Source organism: Rhinoderma darwinii, chromosome 10 (genome assembly GCF_050947455.1).
Source record: "Rhinoderma darwinii isolate aRhiDar2 chromosome 10, aRhiDar2.hap1, whole genome shotgun sequence".
NCBI classification, from domain to species: Eukaryota; Metazoa; Chordata; class Amphibia; order Anura; family Rhinodermatidae; genus Rhinoderma; species Rhinoderma darwinii.
The window spans coordinates 77,664,316-77,691,133 of record NC_134696.1 but is presented as its reverse complement, the minus strand read 5'-3'; the positions used below and the strand labels follow the sequence as shown (position 1 = coordinate 77,691,133).

The window sequence follows — 26,818 nt, the reverse complement described above, 5'->3', positions numbered from 1 at the left end:
GATCAAGTCGAGTGCTGCCTCTGTATACCTCTAAGACTAAGAAGAAGTATCGGGGTCATTAGACAACGTATACAATGAGCTACCATTTTTTAAACTGTCCCACAGTCTGGAAGGAGAAGTAATGTGAAGCTTCAGGAATTGTCTGACCTGATCATATTTTTGGGATGAGAAACAAATCATGTTCCGCCATGACTTTCTAGTTTAATTGTAAACAGATATTACACTGACTGATAATCCACTATGGATCCTTTATGTGTTCTGAATCCCCTGTATATTTGTAGGACAGGTCTATACTTGTTGGATTCTGTAAACACTAGGTAGACTTTGGTAAGTCACTGTGCTTTCAGATCTTTCAATGAGCAGCATGAAAAGTGTTTGTAATCAGGGTCATTCCCAAGGTAACAGGGACTCAGCAGCCATGTGAGACACAGCGGCTCCTCTTACAGGAGTGAGGAAGAAAACAGGCAGAACTACAGAGTGAGAGAGAGACTCACACGCACATAATGCAGGACGTTTAAAGAAAAGGGAAAGACTAGAAGATACTACACAAAATCTACAAATTTATCTTAAATCTGGAGGATGGTAGAAGACTTTAAGGTCAAGAGAGAGACTTGAAGAACATCTATATTCATGAGACATTCACTCTAAGAAGACATAGAGGTATGAACTTTAGCCACTAATCCCATAGTAAAAGGTACAACAGATAGAAGTCTACAGTCATTGGTTGGGGCTTTAACAAAACTTTAATGGGGAAGAAATATAATACAATAGTAGTTGAGGTTGCAAAGGTAGTACATCAGACACAAGACAGAAAAACGGGGAGCGAAGAGAGAAACGGGAGAGACATCCATGTGTAGGACAAAGAGTTCAGCTATGGCACTGAAAACAAGGCCTACAAATCCATGAAGGAAGGGGGTAAGTGCCTTTGTACTTTGGATGAAGTTGTTCCCTTCTCTATTTTCAGATCGGGAGCACTTGTCACCAGTATGTCAGCTGCTTCTAGTAATAATATGACGCCACATTCATCATATATGTTTAGCACCCCCACCCCTCATTCTTCTATCGGCAAACTGGTCTCCAAATAGATTACGTGGTATATACTGGTATGGGGAATCATTCTATATGGCCTTAGTTGTTATGGCTAAACAAATACCAGAGCCTACTATCTGTATATTTCTGAGTTTCTGTACATGATGCTATTTGTAGCTCTGTGAGCTTAGTTGTTCTGAATGTAGAGTTACACAAGCATCAGGTTCAGGACAGGGAGGGCTGCTTGAAGGCACGCTAGGAGCTGTCATTTATAGCCACTATAGCCATTTTACAACTTACTTAGTTGCAGGAATGCAATTTTTTTAAATGTATTAGAAGTCAAGATGCATTTAATTATGGAAATAAATTAAACCTAGGGAAAAAAAGGTTCCAAAGCTTCAAAACATACATGATTGTTTAAAACGGAAAGTCCATCAAGGGAAAAAATAATCGTATTGATGGTAATGATTTCTACTGAATGATACGACTAAGGGTATGTTCACACGGCCTATTTACGGACGTAATTCGGGCGTTTTTGCCCCGAATTACGTCTGAAAATAGCGCCTCAATAGCGCTGACAAACATCTGCCCATTGAAAGCAATGGGCAGACGTTTGTCTGTTCACACGAGGCGTTTATTTACGCGCCGCTGTCAAATGACGGCGCGTAACTAGACGCCCGCGTCAAAGAAGTGACCTGTCACTTCTTTGGCCGTAATTGGAGCCGTTCTTCATTCACTCCAATGAATAGCAGCGCCAATTACGGCCGTAATTGACGCGGCGTTCAAGCGCCTGCACATGCCGGTACGGCTGAAATTACGGGGATGTTTTCAGGCTGAAACATCCCCGTAATTTCAGCCGTTACGGACGCCCTCGTGTGAACATACCCTAATACTTCTACTAGTGTGTGTTCAATATGCCTGTAGATATGTTATAATTACGATAATCAAAAATTCTAAGTTGGTCGAATACACTTTGGTTGGATAGTCACAATCTGCTCAAAAAAGGCCCACAAGCTACAATGTGGCCATGTTGGTTTATGGGTAAGGCCCCGTTCACATCTGCGTTGGAGGCTCCATTAGGGGCCTATGCGCTTTTGTTTCCAGTATATCCACGGACACCCACAATGGAAAGCAGATTAAAGTCAATATGTTGCATTGGGCACAAGTTGTCTCTGACAGAGCAGAACAACAGAATGCCGAACGCAGATGTGAACAGGACTGAATACTGGGTTTGCAAATTCTGCTTACAGAACATTTGTTGTTTGCAGATTTAGTCTAACTTTTAGTAACTGGCATAGACAGTAAGCTATGTCCAGGCTTGGTATTTTAGTCTGGGAACACTTGTGTCATGTTTTTTTTTTACCGGATCAATGATGGATATGATGGATCAGTGAATAATCCATCATGATCCATTGTTTTCTCTCAATGATTTGGTTTGTCAGGTTAACTTTTTTTTTCTCATTTGCCCGATAATTGGCCAGTGTAAAAGGACCTTGAAGTGTCTTACTGATCACTGGTATTCTTAGGTTGGTAAGTTAGCGTAGGATAGACCCGTTCATTGAACACAATCCAACTTTCTCACCCTGATTTTGGATTACAATTTGCAATTGTTATTTGGTCCCTTTCAATTATAACAACTCCAGGACTGCACAGCCTACCGACTGATTTTGTGGTTAGTGAAAGCACTGTACCCTCACTCATTTGATTTTTAGGGCTAAACCTGATCAGGTAACTCAAAAACGTCCATTCATGTTACATATATAGGTACAAGATGCTGAGATGTGAGGAGATGCATGGCGGGGTCCTCATACATGGACTAGAGTTTTTCTTCCCCTGAAACAAAATAGCAGCACTTTTTTTATTTTATTTTTTATTTGTAGAGCACATATTTCGTTAGTTCATGGAAGAAAATCCCCATTAAAAAGCAGCTCACTCATGTGGGGACCTCGCCAAACAACTGGTTACTGCAACTCCTGCGAGGGTGATATGTGGAAGAAGGAGATGTTGGGGTTAACTGTAGTCACGCATCTTTTTTTTCTGAGGGTTTTGAGTAAAACAAAGGGGCAGCGGTTCTTCACTGCAGCACTGACACAGGATACACATGCTCATGCTGCTATGTCCAGTACAGAAGTGAAGGACTGCAGTGCTCCGGCAAGCGCCATCGCCCCATTGTACTGCTGATCAAAGATGTCCAGGTCCCCACTGATCACACTTTGAAAGAACTATCCCAAGTATAGGCCAGCAATGCAAGCTCCAGAAAAAGCTTGCAAAATATTTCTCATATGTTTCTGCTGCAAAAAAAATCTAAAAATATGTTGCAGATTCAGTGCCTACAAATAACAAATTGGTAAGATTACTTTTATAGTTTAAACTCACAGGAAAGCCTTAGGCCCCATGCACACGAACGTGCTTTTGCGGCCGGAATTCCCCCGAAAATCCACAGGAGAATTGCGGTCCCATTCATTCCTATGGGGCCATGCACACGACCGTGGTTTCCACGGTCCATACATGGCCCAGGAGCCCGGACCACAGAAAGAACGGGCAAGTCTTATTACGGCCGTGTTCTGCGGTCCAGGCTCATAGCTAATAATGGCCGCGGCCATGTGCGCGGCCCGTGATTTGCGGGCGGCTTGCGGGTGACACTCCGCCCCCGGCCGACCAGAAAATGACGGCTATTGCAGCAGATCGGCGCTGCAATGTAGATTACAGTAAAGTTTTTATTTTTAAAAAACGAGCATTTTTGGCCAAGTTATGACCATTTTTGTATTTATGTAAATGAGGCTTGCAAAAGTACAACTGGGCGTGTTTAAAGTAAAAGTCCAACTGGGCGTGTATTCTGTGCGTACATCGGGGCGTGTTTACTACTTTTACTAGCTGGGCGTTCTGACGAGAAGTATCATCCACTTCTCTTCAGAACGCCCAGCTTCTGGCAGTGCAGACACACAGCGTGTTCTCGAGAGATCACGCTGTGACGTCACTCACTTCCTGCCCCAGGTCCTGCATCGTGTCGGACGAGCGAGGACACATCGGCACCAGAGGCTACAGTTGATTCTGCAGCAGCATCGGCGTTTGCAGGTAAGTCGATGTAGCTACTTACCTGCAAACGCTGATGCTGCTGCAGAATCAACTGTAGCCTCTGGTGCCGATGTGGCCGACACGATGCAGGACCTGGGGCAGGAAGTGAGTGACGTCACAGCGTGATCTCTCGAGAACACGCTGTGTGTCTGCACTGCCAGAAGCTGGACGTTCTGAAGAGAAGTGGATGATACTTCTCGTCAGAACGCCCAGCTAGTAAAAGTAGTAAACACGCCCCGATGTACGCACATAATACACGTCCAGTTGGACTTTTACTTTAAACACACCCACTTGGACTTTTGCAAGCCTCATTTGCATAAATACAAAAATGGTCATAACGGCCAAAAATGCTCGTTTTTTTAAAATAAAAACGTTACTGTAATCTACATTGCAGCGCCGATCTGCTGCAATAGCAGATAGGGGTTGCAAAATCTGGTGACAGAGCCTCTTTAAGTTTAGTACCATCCCTGGGGTCTAAAGTAAAGAAGGCATTAATGTCTGCAACCCTTGTGGTCTATTGCAGTAAAGTGGTCAATGTCTGCAACCCTTGTGGTCTAGGGCAGTAAAGTGGTTAATGTCTGCAACCCTGGTGGTCTAGGGCAGTAAAGGGGTTAATTTTAATATGTCTAGTGGTCTAGGGTAGAGAAAAGGTTAATGTTGCACATCTAATGTCCAGTGGGTTACGCACCCATGCAAGCTCCAGCGTTGTCCCTGTAGCAGGAAGGTACAGACTAGTATGGACAGACTGCTCCCCATGGTCCCCCCCTCTCACACAGACTGATATACATACACCCTTTTCTAACACACTGGTCCCCATGCCCCCAATTGTTACACAGACTTCTCCCCATGCCCTCTCCCACAGATCGGTCCCCTCCTCTAATATAGACTGTTCCCTAAGCCCCCCTCTCACACTACCTTCATGTCTGGTCATGTGACCTCCTCTCTAGCTTCTACCCTAGTGGATAGAGAGGACTATGCAGGAACAGACACACAGTTCTCTTCAAGAGTGCTCTGCCCATTCATTAACCCCTTAAAGTGCAAGCCCTTTTTTGATTTTTTGTTTTTAGTTTTTCACTCCCCACCTTCTACGAGCCATAACTTTTTTATTTTTACATCAATAGAGGCTTGTAATGGCTTGATTTTTTGCGGAAGGAAATTTAGTTTCAATTGGCATAATTTAAAGTACCATATAATGTACTGGGAACCTGAAAAAAATTCTATGTGGGGTGGAATTGGAAAAAACTTGGATTCCTCCATTTTCATTTGGGTTTAGCTTTTAAGTCTTTCACTGTGCGGTAAAAACTACAAATTAACTTTATTCTGCTGGTCAATATGATTACGGCTATACCAAATATAATTATATGGTTTTTTTTATGTTTTACTTCTTTTACAAAAAAAAACTATTTGTTAGAAAAAAAAAATTGTCTTGCCATACACTCAAAGCCATAACTTTTTTATTTTTGAGCGGTGTGAGGGCTTATTTTTTGCGGCACGAGCTGTGGTTTTTATTGGTACCATTTTTTAATACATACTACTTTTTGATCACTTTTTGTCACATTTTTTTTACTGCTAAATTGACAAAAAAAAAAAACGATTCAGGTGTTTTATATTTTTTCTTTTTAATGGATTTTAGACAAAAAAAATGGAAAAAGTTTTTTTTTTTAACTTTTAATATATATATATTTTTTCACTACGGAAAACTTTATTTATTTATTTTTTTTTTTACAATTTTTATTAGTCCCCACCCTTCGTCATGTGACCGGCCCCGATGTACTCTATGTACAAGCAGTAGCAATAAAGCAGCGATTACATGGAGTGCTGTACATAGGGGCCAGTCACATGATGAAGAGTCGTGTCATCATAAAAAAAGACTGTGCCACTAGACTTCTAGTCCCCCGCCAGCGCTATAAAAATCTATGAAAATCTCAGAATCAGCTCAACGGGGGAACGGAATGTATATTAGCGAGTGTACTCACATACTGCAGTGAGTACACTGCTAATACTTTTCGATCCCCACATAACCCCGGTAACAGTGCACCATGCATGGAGTATACTGTGGTTTTAAAAAATGTAACAAAAGTTCTGCTCATCCCAATGTAACATCTGACCTCTATGGTAAAATACTGTTAAGGCATGCAATATACTGACTCCATGCAGTTGCACTGGATAGGTGTTAGGGTATGTGCACACACACTAATTACGTCCGTAATTGACGGACGTATTTCGGCCGCAAGTCCCGGACCGAACACAGTGCAGGGAGCCGGGCTCCTAGCATCATACTTATGTACGATGTTAGGAGTCCCTGCCTCGCTGCCGGACAACTGTCCCGTACTGTAATCATGTTTTCAGTACGAGACAGTTGTCTTGCAGCGAGGCAGGGACTCCTAGCATCGTACATAACTATGATGCTAGGAGCCCGGCTCCCTGCACTGTGTTCGGTCCGGTACTTGAGGCCGAAATACGTCCGTCAATTACGGACGTAATTAGTGTGTGTGCACATACCCTTACATCTATATGAGCAGTTTAATACTGGTGCAATACACACGTATTTGGAAGCCCAAAGGCCAAAAAAATAATGCTGTAAAGTTACATAGTAGCATAACATTTGTTTTGTTTTGCTGACTCACAGAGCAACTTCACATGTCCTAACAGTAAGTAAAAAAGCAACCCTTCCAAACTTCATGAATAACAATTAAAATAAATCACTGGTAAGCTCAAGTCAAATGTCCCAGCATAATATATGAGAGCCGGCGCTACTGTATAGCGGCTGCAAATAATTGTACAGCCACAGGTCATAGAAGTCCGTTAAAGAAGGCAGAGACCTTATGCCTCATGCACACGACCGCAGCCATGTGCACGGGCGTGATTTTCGAGTCGGCCGGGGGTGGAGTGTCACCCGCAAGCAGCCCGCAAATCGCGCGCCGTGCACATGGCCGCGGCCATTATTTCCTATGAGCCTGGACCAACAGAACACGGCCGTAATAAGACATGTCCGTTCTTTCTGCGGTTCGGGCTCCTGGGCCATGCACGGACCGTGAAAACCATGGTCGTGTGCATGGCCCCATAGGAATGAATGGGGCCGCAATTCTCCCGTGGATTTTCGGGGGAATTCCGGCCGCAAAAGAACGTTCGTGTGCATGGGGCCTTAGTTTTTTTTTACCATTTCTGCCTTATTGACCAGTATATACACAGCGATTAAAAAGTGTTGTGTCTAAAACAGAGAACGTGACAGTCGTGCTCAGGGGCATAAGAAGATGCCAATATTATATATAGCACATGATAACCAGGGAGCCCTGGTTTTGTATTAGGGCCCAAGAGCTTCAGGTTATACCTCTGGTACTGCTAACTAGACCAGGCACATCACTCAGGGTATGTTCACATGCAAACTCAAAAACATCTGAATATACGGAGCTGTGTTTTCAGACGTTTTTTAAGCCACTCACGATTTTCGCAGCGTTTTTTACGGCCGTTTTTGGAGCTGTTTTCTATAGCGTAAATGAAAAACAGCTCCAAAAACGTCCCAAGAAGTGTCCTGCACTTCTTTTTCACGGCCGTTTTTCAAAACGGCCGCTTAAAAAAAGGGCCCATCGGAACAGAAGGCTGTTTTCCGATTTTTCGGACGTTTTTCGGACGTTTATGGCCCGAAAAACGGTCGGAAATAGGCCGTGTGAACATACCCTAACTGTCAAATTATCATGGCTATTTTCCCCTGTAGAAATTCTATATGTGATAAAAAAATAAACTGTTTGAAAATAAAAATGTTATTTTTTTCTTTCCTTTTTTTTACTGTTTTCACACACTAACAACCCAATAATTCTAAAGACACACCAAACACTATGAAGGAGATTCATTAAAGGGATTGTGTGATTCATACATGCAATTAGGGAATTCTGAATTAATAGATGGGGTCCTCTGTTCAGGATTCTCATCTCTTGGCTGGAGTGGAAAGCAGTTACAAGGAGCGTCTCTGGGTGACCTGTCCTGTCCTGCGTCCTGCATTATACAGACATCACATTGCTATGAATGGACACTCTGTAATACTTAATTCCCCATGTGGTGGCGCTGCAGGGACATTGAACACTTACGGCCAGGTTTCACCACAGATTAGAGGTGATCGCTGGATTCCCAGCAGGGGGACAGTTTGTGATCAATTTATTGTCAAGGGACTCTTCTAAAAAGAAGGGATTGTTCTGCCAGTGCAGGGCACCATAGCCATTAACAGGGAACAGTTAATGAATCTGATGTAGGTCACACCAGGTTGGACCTGACATGAATTTTCCCCCTTCTTTGAATACATTCTTATGGGTAAGTTCACATGCAGCAGATTTGTTGCAGAAACTTCTGCAAATGCCCCAGTCATCTGAAAGGAGATTGCAAAAAACCCATGAACATGCTGCAGAAACAACCCCATTCACATGTATGGAACGTATTTTCTTAAAAATGTCAGCAAAAAATCTGAAGCATGTGAACATACCATATGAGGCTGATATACTAAACTTGCATTTCATACGCCAATCTTAGCTTTATACTCCGCTAGAGTAAGATGCAACAAATTTATTAAGAGGTGCGACCATTCGCCAACAATTTCTAAACACCCCACCCCATCGGACAAAAAATAAAAAATTAATTATACTGACTTCACCCCTCTGGTTCGACCAACGTCCTGATGTTGCCTGGCGTCAGTATGTCGTATGAGCTTCAACATGCTGAGGGGACTTGAAGGGGAGAAACGGAGAGAAGTGATGAGGTAAGCATTTTTTTTTTTGTCCGATGAGGGGGTAGTCTTGTGAGGGGGGTAATCTGATCGGGGGGTAAGGTAAGGGGACCGGCCGGTTTTTGGGCATAAATTTTAATAATCTTGTGTGGCCATTGAGGCCCCTCCCGTTTTGGTAAGCCACGCAGCTCAAATTGCGACTTTTGGCCCCTTTTGTGACTGTTCGGCTGATAAATCCCCCCCCGTATGTGTCCAAAAAAGTGGCACAGGGGCTTTCTAAATAGCGTCATATGTCATATTTTATCACAGTATTTCTGGCCAAAAAATAAAGCCCTATCTATAATTTAGAAAAAGACTAAGGCCTTATTCACACGAACGTGTTATATGTCGGTACTGCGCGTGTGATTTTCACGCGCGTCGCCCGGACCTATGTTAATGAATGGGGCCGTTCAGACTGTCAGTGAATTTCACGCAGCGTATGTGCTCTGCGTGAAACTCATGACGTCCTATATTTGGTCATGTTTCGCGCTGCACGCACCCATTGAAGTCAATAGGTGCGTGCAACTCGCGCTCGGCACACGGAAACGCTACAGTAGTAAAAACTATGAATGAAAACAGAAAAGCACCACGTGCTTTTCTGTTTGTAAACACAAAAACAGAGTGTCATCATGATGCCGGCTGCGCGAAAATCACGCAGCCACGCATCATATGCTGATGACACACGGACCTTTTGCACGCGCAAAACGCAGCGTATTTTGCGCACGCAAAACGCACATGCTCGTGTGATTCCGGCCTTAGGGTATGTTGCCACACTCAGGACACGCTGCAGATTTTCTGCAAAAGAAAATCTGCAGCAGAATCTCTAGAAAAACGCTGGTAAATCTGTGACAGAAATCCGCAAAACATAGTGCGTTTTTCTGCTCATACTGCTGATGAAACGCTGCGTTTTTTCCACAGTGGTTTTACCTGCGTATTTAGTTTTAAAAATTTCTTATAGCAAAGTATATGTGCACCCGGTTTTTACTGCGTAACTGCTGTAAAAACCGCAACAATGTAAATCTGTTGCTGAATTTCTGCTCCCCATTGCAGTCTACGGGCCAAACATGCAGCATCTCCACACAGAACATGTATTATAAATTAACATGCTGCGGAATTGAAAAACGCACCGCAGACCACTTTCCGCCCGACTTTTGTGCGTTTTTTTCCCGCAGCATGGGCATGAGATTTTCTAAATCTCATTCACTTTGCTGCTACTGTAAATGCTGCGGAATTTCCGCAGAGAATTCCGTTGTGGAAATTCTGCAGCGTTTACGCTACGTGGGGACCCAGCCTTAAAGGGGTTGTCCCACCACAATAACTTATTACTTATCCATAGGATAGGTGATAAATGTTTGATCGCTAGGGGTCCCACCTTTGGGACCCCAATTGCTAAAGAGAACGGTGGTCCTGAAGCCCGTTATGAAGGGAGCGGCAGCTCACGCATTCGCCCTGCCACTCCATTCATTTTCTATGGGACTGACAGAGATAGCAGAGTACAGCGCTCGCCTATCTCTGGCAGTCCCATAGAGAATATATGGAGCAGTAGAGTACATGCGTGACATGCCGTTCCGTTCATAAACATCCAGTAAAAAATGGCAACGTTTCAACCCGTGACAAGTGGAGTTCACCATGCTTTTTCTGAAGATATAATAATAATAATAATAATAATCTTTATTTATATAGCGCCAACATATTACGCAGCACTTTACAATTTAGAGGGAACATGAAACAAACAATATCAGACATTACATAGTGACAAAGTTCATTTACAATTCAAACCTGGGGAGTGAGGACCCTGCTCGCAAGAGCTTACAATCTATGAGGACATAAGGGAGACACAAAGTGTAATAGTGTTTGTTCTGTACAATGGATATCCACAGGATATGTCATAAATGTCCGATAGATGTGGATCCCAACTCTGTGACCCGCATCTATCTCTAGAACGGGGCCCCCTAAATCCCGTTTTATCTTACCCGGCTCCGCTGTCTCTCGGCCACTTCCTGGTTACATGGTCGAGTTACGAAACAGCGTAACTCGTTGAGCTTCGCAGTTTCCATAACTCCCATAGACCTGAATAGTAGTTACGGAAACAGCGTAGTATGCTACGCTGCTTCTGTAACCTCCATTCACTACTATGGGAGTTACGGAAACAGCTCAGCGAGTTTACGTAACTTATCCATGTATTGCAGTGTATTGTACCAGCGATCTAATGATCGCTGGTTCAAGTCCCCTAGAGGAACTAATAAAATTCCTTTTCCCATTTTTCCCCAAGCACAATGTAAAAATAAAAAAATAATAAAAAATTTGGTGTCGCTGCATCTTTAAAAGTCAAAAACTACAATATAGCATTATTTGACTCACACAGTGAACGGCGTAAAAATAAATAAATATAAAACCCGAGAATTGTTGTCTTTTGGTCACCAGAGTGCTAAAAAGAATTAAATAAGAAGTGATTAAAAATTGTATATACCCAAAAAATGGTGCTAATAAAAACTACTGCTCGTCCCACAAAAAAATAAGCCCTCACACTGCTCAAACGATGGAAAAATATAAGTTATGGCTCTCAGAATGTGGTAAAACTGAACAAATTATTATTTTTAACCAATAGTTTTTTTCTTTGTAAAAAAAAGTAAAACATTACATTTTTTCCTATTTTATGTTGTCTAAAACCTGGGTGTGTCTTATAGTCTGAAAAATACGGTAATACAGAAAGTATATTGGAAAATTGGATAATTATTAGGGCACATTCAGACGTGGCGGAATTTTTCCGCTGCAAATATTGGTGCAGATTTTGGGCAATTACTCAACGAATCTGCACCAACATTTGTATATTTGACAGGTAATTCAGACGTTGCAGATATAACAGCGGACTTGCCACAGATTTCAGTATTTGCATTGCAAAGGCTGAAATACGCAGTGAAATTCCGCTTCTTCTCCGCAACGTCATGAGCGTGCTGCGGAGGGAAAATTCTGCACCGCAGCCTAATTTCCGCACAGTTATTTTCCGCAACGTCTGAACTAACTTTCCTAAAAATGTATAGAAAGAAATGTAAAAAATGTCTGCTGCAGAATTCCACTGCGGACTGTCCGCAGCAGAATTCAACAGCAATTCCGCCACGTGTGAATGTGCCCTTAATTATATCAAAAATTGTATTTGCTGAAAGCGGACAGCCCTTTTAAGCATTATTCAATGTTTGCCTTAAAATAGAAAATCTTTAAAGGCTATGAAATGTAACCTTTGAGAGTAATTTTTTTGGTATATAAATGTATGTACTAATGGCAAAAAAAAATATTTCTAATATATTTTTATTAAAAATGTTGCTTAGTTTTAAAGATGCAGCTTCTATGACTCCACTTTACATAGAAACTGCATCTCGGCGCTTTAAGGGTATGTGCACACGTAAACTGCATTTATGTCTGAAATTATGGACCTGTTTTCAAGAGAAAACAGCTCTGTAATTTCAGACGTAATTGCTCGTTCTCGCATTTTGCGAGGCGTCATTGATGGCCGTAATTTAGAGCTGTTCTTCATTGAATTCAATGAAAAACGGCTCAAATTACGTTCAAAGAAGTGTCCGGCACTTCTTTGACGAGGCAGTCATTTTACGCGTCGTCGTTTGACAGCTGTAAATTACAGGTTGTCGGCACAGTACGTCGGCAAACCCAATCAACTGAATGGGCAGATGTTTTCCGACGTATTGGAGCCGTATTTTCAGGCGTAAATAGAGGCATAATACGCCTCGTTTACGCCTGAAATTAGGTCGTGTGAACACAGCCTAACTTGAATTTGTCAATGAGCTGCACCAACAGCTTGGATGACAGCGGATCCTGTGTGCCTCCCACAGCTTATCAAAGCCTAAGGGTATGTGCACACCGTAGCAGGCTTTTACGTCTGAAAAGACAGACTGTTTTCAGGAGAAAACAGCTGCCTCGTTTCAGACGTAAATGCTCCTCTTCGCATTTTGCGAGGCTTCTCTGACAGCCGTAAAGAGCTGTGCTTCATTGAGTTCAATGAAGAACGGCTCAAATTACGTCTGAAAGAAGTGTCCTGCACTTCTTTTGACAAGGCTGTATTTTTACGCGTCGTCGTTTGACAGCTGTAAATGACAGGTTGTCTGCACAGTACGTCGGCAAACCCATTCAAATGAATGGGCAGATGTTTGCCGACGTATTCTAGCCTTATTTTCAGACGTAAAACGAGGCATAATATGCCTCGTTTACGATTGAAAATAGGTCGTGTGAACCCAGCCTAATGCATATCACATCTTAATTGATCAGCTCTCTGAGGTTTCAGCTTCATGATAACAACACACACGGCGTAAACACCGCAGATTTTCCACAACGGATTAATTGCGAAAAATCTGCAGCGTTTGTACAGTAGAAGCAGTGTGGGTGAGATTTAAACAAATGTCGTCCCCACAGCGGAAAAATGCAGCTGAAAAAAACGCACATAAATTGACCTGCGGTGCGGTATCTTCAACCTCAGCATGTCAATTAATGCTGCGGAATCGTAGCTCTCCTGTTGCCGGTTTTCCCATTGAATTCAATGGGGTGCTTAAACCCACAACAAAGTGGTGTGTGTTGCGATATTTGTGGCAGAATCACAGCGATTACACCGCAAAAATCGAAAGTAAGAAAAAAAAAGCTATGCTTACCCAGAATTCCCTGCTTCTTCTCCAGTCCGGCCTTCCTGGATGATTGCAGGCCATGTGACATGTCACATGGCCTGCAATGTCATCCAGGAAGGCCGGAGCGGATGTCAGAGGAGGGAGAGGGTAATTATGTGCGATAATTTACGCAGCAGAATTTACACAAAAAAAAACGCACCACAGCGTGTTGCGGGTTTTCGGGCAGCATTCCCTGCGGTGTTCAGGGCGGATACGTTGCGCAGCTTAACGCAGTGTATCCGCCCTGAATACGCTGTGGGTGTTCCTACATTCAAGTGCCGAGATGCAGCTTCTATGTAAATAGGATGCATAGAAGCTGCATCTCTAAGGCCTGGTTCCCAGGTAGCGTAAACGCTGCGGAATTTTTGCAATGGAATTCTGTGCGGAAATTTCTCACAATTTACAATAGCAGCAAAGAGAATAAGATTTAGAAAATCTCATGCCCACGCTGTGGAAAAAACCTGTGCGGAATTTATATTATGCAGCATGTCAATTTATGCCGCATTTTTGTTGACTTTCTGTTGCAGGTTTTCCACGTTGAATTCAATGGGGATGCAAAACCCGCAACAGAAAGCCAAGTGTTGCGACTCTTGTGGCGTAATCAAAGTGATTACACCACAAAAATCACAACTCCGCAAAAAAATTAAAATCATACTTACCCAGAACGCCCTCCTTCTTCCTGCAGTCCGGCCTCCTGGGATGACGTTTCATGATGTGGGTTCCAGGTCGGACACACTGTGTGATTTTTACGCAGCGTATCCAACCCCTGGGAACTCAGCCTAAGTAAGCTAAATTCTTCATAAAAATATGTTAGAAATATGTTTTTTCTTAGCCATATTTTTACATACATTTATAAAATAAATGCAGATGAGTTTAAACACAAAAGACTCCACAAAGGATCTGATAGTGAATACATTTTGCTTTGAAAATATGGAGTGCTGTGCGCTTGTTTTATTGTACATTGGTGGGATCATAGACTAAATCCATTAGACGTGCATCTGCCGCTAAAAATACACAGTGCTGGTTACTTTGTGTAAAGACGCTGAGGCAGATTTATCAGTGTAGCATTAATACATTGGAATATTTGGTGTTCGTGCTGAGCATCGTATTTTTAATCTCTTAAGGACGAAGCTATTTTAGTCCCTGAGGATGCAACGTTTCTTTTCGTTTTCTCATCACTGCGTTCTGAGGGCCATGACTTTTCAATTTTTCCATCTACAAAATTGTATAAGGGCTTGTTTTTTGCAGGATGAGTTGTATTTTTTAACCCCCTTAATGACACAGACAATTTTTTCTTTCTATTGACATAGCCGTATGAGGGCTATTTTTTTTTGCATGACAAGTTGTCGTTTTTCATGGCCCCATTTAATGTACCATATAATGTACAGGCGCGATGCAGTGTCATCGCGCATGTCTGCGCCGTGCCACACATAGCACAGACCGAAGGAGCAAAAGGATCTCCTCCAATCGTCATGGGAACGGGGTAAGTTGAGTATTTATTTTATCATTTTTTTATTAGGCACTATGGGGGCATTATACAGTGTGGAAGCAGCTATGGGGCATTATACTGTGTGGGGGCAACTATGGGGACATTATACTGTGTAGTGGCAGCTATGGGGTATTTTACTGTATGGAGCTGCTACAGAGGCATTATACTGTGTGGGGGCATCTATGGGGCATTATACTGTATAAGGGCAGCTATGGGTCATTATACTGTCTGGGGGCAGCTATGATTAATTATACTGTATGGAGGCAGCTATGGGGAATTATACTGTGTGTGGGGCATATGGCTCATTATACTGTGTGAGGGCATCTATGGTGCATTATACTGTATGGGGGCAGCTATGGGGCATTATGCTGTGTGTGGGACAGCTATAGGGGCATTATTCTGTATGGGGGCACTATGTGGTGTTATACTGTGTAGGGGGCACTATGGGGCATTATACTCTTTAGGGGCAGCTATATGGACATTATACTGTATGGAGGCAGTATGGGAGCATGATATTGTGTGGGCTGAACTGTGTGTGTATGGGTAGGTTTAGAGGCATAGCAAAACAGGGAAAATATTTGTTTTGACGCATCTGTTGTCCCTCTTTGCAATAATTGAAAGTTGGGAGGTATTACTATAGGTTCAAAGCTAACTTTTCTGGCCCCAGCAACATCAGCAGCAATATGTGGCTGAAGTCACAAGAGAACCTGCCATTGTTCCTCCATATGCATCTGTGAGATAAAGATGCTGCATCCCCATCTGAAAGCAGGAGTTGTGTTGTACTAAAGCCTGCAGTGAAGTGATCTGATGTCTCAGCATAAATTTCCAGGCAACATTATTACCTGAATGATGATATAGCCCTAGGCAAAGAAATATTACATCTATTATATACATTAAACGTAGAGAAAGGTGCTAAAACAGGTAGAGATTAGAAGCAGTGAATTAACCTTTCAGCATAAACAAAAATGTCTTAACATGCAAATGAGAGGCAGACAACAGTAAGGGTATGTTCACACGCCCTATTTTCGGCCGTTTTTTGGCACGTAAATGCCAGAAAAATTGGAAGTAGAATGCCTCCAAACATCTGCCCATTGATTTCAATGGGAAAACTAAGTTCTGTTCCGACGGAGCGTTTTTTAGGCGTAAAAAAAAAAACGGCCGCGAAAAAGAAGTGCAGGACACTTCTTGGGACGTTTTTGGAGCCATTTTCCATAGACTCTAGTGAAAAAAGCTCCAAAAACGGATGTAAAAAAGGCTGCGAAAATCGCGAGTGGCACAAAAAATGTCTGAAAATCAGTAGCTGTTTTATCTTGAAAACAGCTCCGTATTTTGAGATGCTTTTGACTCTGCGTGCGAACATACTCATATCCTTTACTTATATCCTTTTTTTTTTTTCATGTTAAAAACACAACAGTCCTTCAGCCATAACACCCTCCCCCCTGCCTTCTCCACAGGGTGGGCGGGTAAACCTCCTTCTTCTTCCCTCGCCTGGCTCTTCTGCAGAACTCCGCCTCCCGGCACACGCGCAGTATCTCCCCACCCGGTCAAGCCGCTCCTCCTCCAACGCGGCTCCATTGCTCTCATGACTGGTGGATGGGATAACTTGCTCCTTTATTACCAAACCTTAAAGGAATACACATATGTTGGATAAACTTTGGCCAAGGCAATTTATTAAATACAACCTTTGTCTGTACATCCATACAGATCCCCTCAAAAAACGTTAGCCAGCCATATTACATAACTGTTATCCAAATCAATCAAAATGGAATATAAATGAACCTACATTAACATTTTACCAGAAAGGGGATGGTCTTCATGCCCCACCCAGTTTACAACTGAGTGAGCATGCGCTCAGACTCCCCTTTTCTCAGCCTACCACACACCCCATGCTGACTAACCCCCGCCAAGAGCCAGCCGAATGACAGCTTATGCCAGCTGCGCTCCCCCACCCAACGCCAAGGCCTCTTCCAATCCATCCTGTAGACCGACGTTGAATATGTCCAGGCCAATGCACCCCATCCGGTCGAAGCAAACCAGACGTCCCGCCTTCCAACAGGCGGTGACACACCATAACACCGCTGAGGAGACGCACAAAAGACGCCATCTCCTTGTTCACCTTCCCACGGGACCGGCATAATGCCCCAAAGTCCCTGGCGTTTCTCCACACCTTTCTTGCCACCATTTCCGACCAGACCAATCGAACTCCAGGCAACAATCCCAGCAGCCGGGCCACATTCCTTTTCATGGCACGAATCAAGTCCCTCTGCGTCCTCTGTCCCAGATCGTTGCCCCCAACGTGTAACACCAATATCTTCGGATGGCCCACCATTCTTGTTAGACTAATTACTTCGTTCACTACATCATCCCACCGAAGACCCCGGTAGCCGAACCAGCGTAAGTCCAACTGCGCCATTGGAAATCCAAGCCTCTCTCCATTTCGCAAAATTCCAGCCCTCCGATGAGCCCAGTAGATGAACGAGTGTCCAACAATTCACGCCACAGCCGGAGAGGAGCCTGCAACAACAGCAAAGTCACCCGCCATCCAGCCACATGCACCCCCCAATCACCCCCTATCCCTCAAACCAAAGGCATCCACACCCTTCCAGGCCGAACATACCTCCTGTACACACCGGACTTCCATCTGCCCACTCTCTTTACACCCTGCACTTCCAAGCCCAGACGAGCAGCCTCCGTAACCGCCCCCACCCGAAAGAATGTGTTCCAAATTCAGCTGCTCTGCCCCCCAAATTACCAATCCTGTTCCTGAGCACCGCGAAAAACTGGTAACGCGACAGCGGGGGACCATCCTCATGAATGAATAGTGGACCCAGGCAAGCCACACCGCGGGCCCGCAGGAAAACCTCAAAATTGGCCACCGGGCAGATCCGGGAATCAGAGATTACCGACAGGACCACCGCCACCCCTTTTTGAAGTTGATCAGTTTTAGACCTCCGTAGCCATATTCGAACTGCCCCTTCACCCCTCGACACATCCTCCAGCCTCAGCCCCCCAGGTCGGGTCCCACTGCTACTAACCAACTCCCCTACCCTAAACACCCCAAAAAAGGCCCAAGAAAAAACTAACTAAAACAAACCCACCTCATAACCTGACCGACAAATCCCATTCAATCCCCCAATCAAACTTCCCAATAGACCAGACGTAATCGGCCGCCTGGTGTCCACCGACTTCTTTTAGCGCTTCAACCCCTTCAGGGCCTGCCGTGTTCGAAATCATTTGGTCACGTCCACCCATCCCACCAATTTAAAGTGGAAAGCCAGGGCGGACAGATTCCATTCCACACCAGACGCCAACACCCCCAATTTCACTAAGTGTACTACAAAAGCCTCAAGCGCCTCCTCAAGGGCCTCCGGCTGTATTTCCACATCCCCGAACTCCTTTCTCCACTCCAGAAAGGCCCCCCAGACCTTGACATAAGATAACGCAGTGGGCGTTATATCCCAATCTTCAATATTCTTGAAGCTACCACACTGCTTTTCCCTTCTTTTATTCAGATCCGTCTTTGAATTTTATCTTTAATAATATTCTGTATTGTATGTCCTAATAAAATTTTGCTATTCTTATACTTTATTTGTGGCGATATGACTTCTTCTCCTCTCAGTTTTTCATAAGATTTTCACGTAGACGGCGCCAATGAATTCCGCACCAGTTCTTCCATCACGGCCCGACCATGGACCACAGGCAGGGAGGGCAAGAGCACCTGAACTCTTCGGCTTCTGGCGCCACCTCCCTGAAGCGCGCCCAGTGAAAACGGGAAAGGGCATCAGCTGCAACGTTCAACACAATGCTTAGCCCGGAAAAGCAAATTAAAGCGTAAACATTGCAACACCAACACCCACAACAATAAAACCAGAAGACAGATTATTAATTGCATGCACAACGCCCATGTTGTCAGACAAAAACACCACCAGCCAATTCCTGAATTCCTCTCCGCAAACATGCACTGCCCCCAGAATTGGAAACAGCTCCAAGAAGGTCAAATTCTTCAGCAATGAAGAACCAGACCAGGACAAGGGCCATTTTGCCACGCACTACCGTGCACCCAGCAGGTCACCAAAACCCACACTACCGGATGCATCGGTCTGAAGGCCCAACTCCACCAAACTCGCTTGAAAAACCAAAACGCAGTTGAAAGACACTAAAAATGCGTCCCACACTTGGAGATCCTCCCGGTGAGCCTTGGTGATCCGCACATAATCATGGGGAGCCCCGACTCACAAAGTCGCCGTAAACAACAGCCGGCTAAAAATCCTACCCATGGGAATGACTCAGCAGGCAAAATTCAAGTTACCCAGGACCGACTGAAGGGACTGCAGTTTCACCTTCTTGAGACCCTGAAGCTTCGCTATCTCGTATCTGAGATCCGCCAGCTTATCCTCCGGCAACCGACAAACACCGGCCACCGAATCCAATTCCAATCCCAGACAGGTCAGACAGGAGACTGGCCCAACCGTTTTGTCCTCCGACATCGGAATGCCAAACTTCTGAGCCACCGCCATCAGCGTGTCCAGCATATGACGACACATTGCTGACCCCGCCGGACCCACGCACATGAAATCATCCAGGTAATGAATGATGCTATCACAACCCGACGACTCCTTCACCACCCACTCCACGAATGTGCTAAATGCTTCGAAGTAGGAGCATGACAACGAACATCCCATTGGCAGGCATAAGTTCACAAAATAAGCCTCTTCAAAACAACATCCTAAAAGATGGTGACTCTCAGGATGTATCGGGAGAAGACGGAATGCAGACACCACGTCAGCTTTTGCCAGCAAAGCTCCCGGACCAGCCTCCTGAACAAAATCAATGGCCCGATCAAAGGACGCATACGACACAGAACAGAACTCCTTATCAATGTCGTCATTGACTGAAGCCCCCTTAGGAAAGGACAGATGATGAATCATCCGAAAATTCCCCGGTTCCTTCTTTGGAACCACCCCCAATGAGGACACCCTCAAATCCACCAAAGGAGGGCACGCAAAGGGGCCCGCCATCCTACCCAGAGCCACCTCCGACCCCAATTTGGCTCTGACCACCTCCGGAAATTGCACCGCTGATTTTAGATTACCCGCAACCCCCGCAACTACCCATCCCCCACTCCCAGGAATCCGAAAACCCCTCCTGCATTAGCTTCGCCTGACGCCTATTACCGTACCGCCCTAACCACGACAGCATCGAGTCTTTCCCTTTGCCAAACTCCCCCGGCCGCTTGCCGGTGCGTTTAAAGCATCTGGAGAAGGGGTGTGAACCCCCGCACCCAGAACATTAGTGTCGAAATCTCCTCTCCCTGCTGAACGTCCTTGTTCTGGATCTCCGGTACTTGTACCCGGTCGTCGAACACCTTGCCGCTACGGTCCTCACCTCCACCCTGCGGGAAAACGAAAGGACATCATCTACCAGATCATCCCGCACCTGCCCCGTCCTCATAGCTGCAAGCCCCAAGGAAGAGGCCTCAGCCTCAGGAGCCCACTCGTCTTCCTCCATGTGACACACCACCGCCTCTGGTGCAATGCCTTCCGGTGGCCGCGTGCCACCCACCCCTGCCATACCATCACACTCGCTCAGGCCACCCCTCACCGCAAGAGACTGGCCCGGGCCCTCCCCGACTGTCATTGGCTCCACTTGCCTATATCTGATGGGCGACGTGCCACTCCGCACCGGACCCTCTCTGGGCTCAGACCTTGACGCCTGCAGCACCTCGCTTATAGCCTTCTTCCTCCTCCTCCCACCCGCGTGTCGCTCCGGGCTCCTGCTCCTGCGTCGCCTATCAGGCCTCATGGGGCTGGGGCTCAGCCGCGCCGGCGGCCGGGAAATCCTCACCGGCCTCCCCGACTCTGCTTCAACTGACCTCATCTCCGACACCTGCCGCGCCTGTCAGTCCTGACCGTGATCCTCCGCCATCTCCCGAACACGCTCCATCTGCACGTCCACAGACATCCTCAAACCTCCTTCTTCTTCCCTCGTCCAGCTCTCCTGCCGAACTCCGCTTCCCGGCACATGCGCAGTATCTCCCCACCCGGTTAAGCCTCTACTCCTCCGACATGTCGCGGCACCGTCGCTCTCATTAAAGCGGATCTGTCACCAATAGCATATTGACCTTAAGAACAGCATGTTATAGATGCCGGTCTGTTGTACTGTGGGACCATACTTTTATATAACAATTTGTAGCTGAATGTGTAAAATAATACAAAGCCGTGTCGCTGTACCAGCTGTGCACTCTGAGTTATGAGTCTGACTGTCCCCTGCCATTTGTATGGAGGCTGTTGTCATTAAGGTGCAGGAGAGAGCCTTTAGCTTACTCCCGTTTTCGGTGGCATTTTTTTATGGTTTTTTTTCCCACAAAAAAAATGCTGCGGCCAGATGTTAAATGGTAAAATATGATAAATCCTACATAGATTTTTGGTATGTGGTGTTTTTGTGGGTCAGTGGCGTTTATTTCAAAATGCAGCATGCTCTAGGTATGGTGTTTTTTTTGTTTTTTTCATAGACTTCTTTATAGGACTCAAAAAATGGAAGCACAACCACTTGTAAAAATCCTATTAAACCCTATTTTTTTTTATATGCATTTTAAAACTGAAAAAAGAAGTGTGTGTGTGTATGTGTGTGTGTGTGTGTGTGTGTATATGAATGAAGAAGGTCTTACACTATTATTTTTTATATTTGGCCACAATTTTTGTTTTTTAAAGCGGCTCTGTCACCAGATTATAAGTGCCCTATCTCCCACATTATCTGATCGTCGCTGTAATGTAGATAACAATAGTGGTTTTTATTTTGAAAAACAATCATTTTTTTTAGCAAGTTATGAGCAATTTTAGATTTATGCTAATGAGTTTCTTAATGGACAACTGGGCATGTTTTTACCTTTTTACCAAGTGGGTGTTGTACAGAGGAGTGTATGACGCTGACCAATCAGTGACCAATCAGCGTCATACACTTTCGTCTCTACATTCATGTCCATTTGTACTCAGCACAGCATCGTATATGTACAGCATTGTTCTGTTTTTTAGTTGATAATACTCCTAGGTCATGGCTACTTATCTTCTTGAAGGAATTTGCAGAGAAACATGCAGGTCACTAAGCAGGTCTTTATAAATTAAATGCATTGATTGTCTAATTATTTTCAGATTAGATTTCCTTTGAAGGGATTGTGTCATTTTTCAGAACCCCTTTTCACAATGACTGAGGGTGCCGTACATGTAGTGGCCGTTTCAATGTGATTCACCTATAGAAGCCGCTCGGGTGGAAACGACATCCCAAAACCCAAAGTAATGTGTGGTAAAACCACATGCTACTTTGCCAAACAGTCCTCAGTGGCGCTGCACAATACCCCTGCATGGTCGCTACGTGCATGGGCACCCTAAGGCCAGGTTCCCACGTAGCGTAAGCGCTGCGGAATTTCTGCAACGGAATTCTTTGCAGAAATTCTGCAGCATTTACAGTAGCAGCAAAGTAAAGGAGATTCAGAAAATCTCATGCCCACGCTGCAGAAAAAATAACTTTAGTAAATTGAATTGTATTCGCAGCGATTACGTCACAAAAATCGCAACTACGGTAAAAAAAATCATACTCACCCATACTTCCTGCAGTCTGGCCTCCAGGGATGACGTTTTATCCCATGTGACCGCTGCAGCAAATTACAGGCTGCAGCAGTCACATGGGCTGCAGTGTCATCCAGGGAGGTCGGACCGGACTGCACAGGAGGGAAGCGTCACCATAACAACGGCCTACGTAAGTATGAGCGGTTTTTACAATGTGGTCCGGTTTTCAGACGGAATGTACTTCGGGTTCCAAGTCGGATATGCTGCCTGGTTTTTACGCAGCGTATCCGTCCCATGGGAACCCGGCCTAAGGGTCCTGCTGTTGTCTAAACCTATGATCAGATGCAGCTGTGAAGTGATGCAGTGTTCACACGAGTAGGATTTGCTGCGGAAATTCCAGATATCACAGGGAATTCCAGATGAAAGTCAGCATTAAATCGTGTTTGATTTGATTTGGTGCAGAGATTTTGAAGGATTTGCTGCTGTGGAAAAAAAAGAGTACAAAAGAGCAGATAAAATTAAAAAAAATAAAACCTGTACTCACCTCCCCTGTCCAGCCTCTAGTGATGGTGTCTTGTCTCATGTGACACTGCAGCCTGTGATTGTCTGCAGTGGTCATATGGGACAAAACGTCAGGAGGCTGGATCAACACAGAACAGAGACAGAGTTTTTTTTACGCTGATTTTGATGTGGAAACTGCGTCGGAATCAGCTCGCGATTCTAGCTGCTCGCGGGAGAAAAATTGACATGCTCTTTCTTCCCGCGGTTCCGTCTCTGACCTCCCATTGAAATCAATGGGAGGCAGAGAAAACATGTTTCGCAGATTTTTTTGTCCGCGGCGCTCAATGGCCGCGGCTGAAAGACCCCGTGAAAATCGTGGCAAGAAAGTGCAGGCAGGTCAAAATCTTTTCTTTCTGCCTGCAAAATACTCAGTGTAAACAGGGCCTTAAAGTGCATCTCAGCCATAAAATTAAACTCTGCTGCAGAATCCATACACGGGCCAATGATCGGGTAAACAAGCGTTCATATGAACGCTCGTTCCCGATCATTGCCCTAAGTAAACCAGGGCAACGATCAGCTCATTCATCGGGTGATCGCATTGTTTATGCAGCAATAAATATTATCGTTGTCAGCAGCACTTTCTCTGTGTAAACAGTGGGATGTGCTGTCGACATGATAGAAATGTATGGGGATGAGCAACGTAGTAACGATCGCTTGTCCTCATACATAACCAAGCATTGCTCTTTGTGAAAGGAGCAAATGAGCGCCGATCAATGAGCGGTCTCGTTGATTGGTGCTCGTTTTCGCGGACTATCTCAGACCATGTAATAGGAACCTTAGGAGCAGTATTTGTGCTCAGCCTTTCAATTGTAAACTCAGCTGCCTTTAGCTCCTGGCGGGAATTAGCTGTATGATAACTACTATTGTCACTTGTGCACAGGGTAACACCTTGTTTTAGGCTCAATAGTGTAACTAATCATACTCACAGTACAAGTTGTACGTGAATCATCATTGGGATCTTTTTATTCTTTTAAACGCATTTTCACTATTTCACTGAAAACGCTGAGTCCTCCTCCTGAAAACTTCTCACTCCACCATGATGTTTAGGAGACTCTGCCTCCTTCCCTATGTGTGCAGGAAGGAGCAGCTAAGTGGCCTAAATAATAACAACTCACATGACATTACATCTCATAATTACAAAACATTACAATGTACTTATTCAGTATCAGTTATTAAACCACGGTGTGGAAATTACAAAGGTGTTAAAAGTCAGCTTAATTCTATAAAAAAAAAATTAAATGATGGTTCAAGTCCAAAGCTGGTACTGGATTCTTTTTTCACAGTAGCCAAAAAGGTGTTACAACTTGCGGTTATGTGCTTGGAATGTGGTGAGGCTCTTGTGCTTTGATATTATCTTGGATCCCGGCAACCACTGATTTGTACATAAACTACTATTGTCAGTCTTATGGGTCTCATGGGACAGGCACAAAAAAAAGTCCGGCTCCCACTCATTTTACAGAAGGGAGACATGCTAGACTGAATTGGTATGCCTGTAAAGTGTGAAACATGATCTGATATCAGTGACCAAATCCTTATTTGTCCATTAGGGATGTGTCAAACTAACCAAACCCTTCATCCTAATTTATGGCCTATCAGGTCAAATGTAGTAGTTTTATCCCGAGACACAAAAAGATTTGTTAAAATCTCAGGAAATATGCTGTAATAATCTGTTACTGTCAAAGCAATGCACATTAAATAAGTGTCAATCAGTAAATGCTGTATATTTATATGATCTAACTGCTTTTTATTCCTCTAGGTCAAGCTGGGATTTTCACTTGCACCTGTTCACTTTCAGTATGTCTCATTTATCTTCTACCATCAAGAGATATACAGACACAGATTACTCAAAAAGTTATGTTGGATATGGTTCATATGCTCCCAACCACAGTTCTTCATTCAGTGATCGAAATAAACTGTCTTATAAGACCAATGTGAGCAGTTCATACTACACCAGCAGTCCTCTTCGTTCTTATGGAGATCTTGACCGAAGCCTTCCACCCCTGGATTCATCCACAAAAAGGACTGACATCTTAGCACGCTCTCCATCTAAATATACAACAAATCCCTACTCATATGGCTACAACAGCAGCTACTCTAGTTTTCACACATCCCCCATCACCTCATTGTCTCGTAAAAAGTCATCCAGTCACACAGACCTGTCCCTTGGATTCTCTGAACTACGTACCTCAGATACATATTACCACCCTCATAGCCCCGGATTGACACGATCACGCTACGATTTGGATGGTACTTCGCGATTTTCCCGGGCTTCCAACCAAACTGAGTATAGCGATGTCTATGCAAAGAAAAGAGTCTCCAGTAATGGCTATGGACTTGGATCTTGTGCAGCTGCTCCAGAACCTTCGACTTCACTTGCAAAGTCCACATCACGATTCACATACTCATATGACAAGAATGAGGGATCCAGTGGTAAGGAGGCACTGGTAGGTGTTTAATTCTTTATGGCTTCTACATGTGTGGTAGAGTAACAAGTAATCCGTGAATATAATTTTGTGGTTCTACATTTCTTCCATTACATTTTCGCCACACAAACCGCTATAGAGGGAAGGATAATAGTTTGTTTTTTAGACATAAGGCACCTATGTTGCCCAAGTCAGCCCATCGTGAACCATACAAAAGTGCTTTTATTCCTCTGGGGCACCATATGCAAATGACCATTGAAGAGTCCAATAATCTAATTGGTTTCTGATTAGAATGAAGGACACTGTTACTTCCATGGCCGGGGGTCGCCGTCCTAACTCACCCCCTGACGATCCCAGCCATGGACATCTCTCTGCTCGGCCGGCACTCTCTTCCGGGTCCTCGTGGTGTTTCCCGCAGGGCGCGCGCGCCCGCGCGTGCACGGCCTTAAAGGGCCAGTACGCGTCCAGCTGTCAAAAATCAATTATCAGCCCATATGGCTGCTGGACTATAGAAAGGGGCTCTGCCCACTGGTTCCTTGCCTGAGCGTTATTGTATACCCTAGTTTGTCTTGCTAAAGGTCTCCCAGTGTTTTCTAGTTCCCAGTGTTACCCGTTCCTGCTGCCTGTACCCTGCTTCCCGTACTATCGTTACCTGCTGTGAAAGCCAAGTCGTGTCTTCCGCTGCATCCGCGGCGTCACCTGCTGAGAAAGCCAAGTCGTGTCTTCCGCTGCGTCACCTGCTGAGAAAGCCAAGTCGTGTCTTCCCGCTGCATCCGCGGCGTCACCTGCTGTGAAAGCCAAGTCATGTCTTCCCGCTGCATCCGCGGCGTCACCTGCTGTGAAAGCCAAGTCATGTTCCTGCCACTGTCTACATTGCCTCAGGTACCCGTTCAGAACTATAGACATTGTTTTGTACCTTGTTGGCCAGCTGCTACCCCGCTACGCGGTACGGCCCAGTGGGTCCACACCCCGCGTTGTGACAGACACTTTCTGGATTGTAGGACTCTTCAGTGCTCATTTGCATATGGCATCGGGAGAAATAAAAGCACTTTTTATGGTTCACGATGGGCTGACTTGGGCAACATAGGTATGTTTGGCAAACGATTATCCTTACCTATAAAGCGGAATTAGCGATTTTGGAGGTGAAATGTGATGACAATCTCTATTTAACAATAGGAAAGACAGATGCCTCAGCTGCCAGTTTCTTTTTTAAGATCTTCCTTTCCTTTAATTCTCTGCTTGGATTAACTGCTCTACCC

The 26,818-nt window shown here is 44.7% G+C and overlaps 1 protein-coding gene across 1 annotated transcript in view; it reads left to right on the top strand.

Annotated features, from left to right (window-relative positions):
• The first annotated feature begins 490 nt into the window (after positions 1–490).
• Positions 491–26,818, top strand: part of USP2 (ubiquitin specific peptidase 2) — a 125,507-nt gene continuing 99,179 nt past the window's right edge. Inside the window, exons 1-2 of the mRNA XM_075840089.1 lie at positions 491–660; positions 24,893–25,580. Coding sequence (XP_075696204.1) covers positions 24,933–25,580 — 648 coding nt within the window. The 5' untranslated portion in view covers positions 491–660; positions 24,893–24,932. The remainder of the gene's footprint in view (positions 661–24,892; positions 25,581–26,818) is intronic.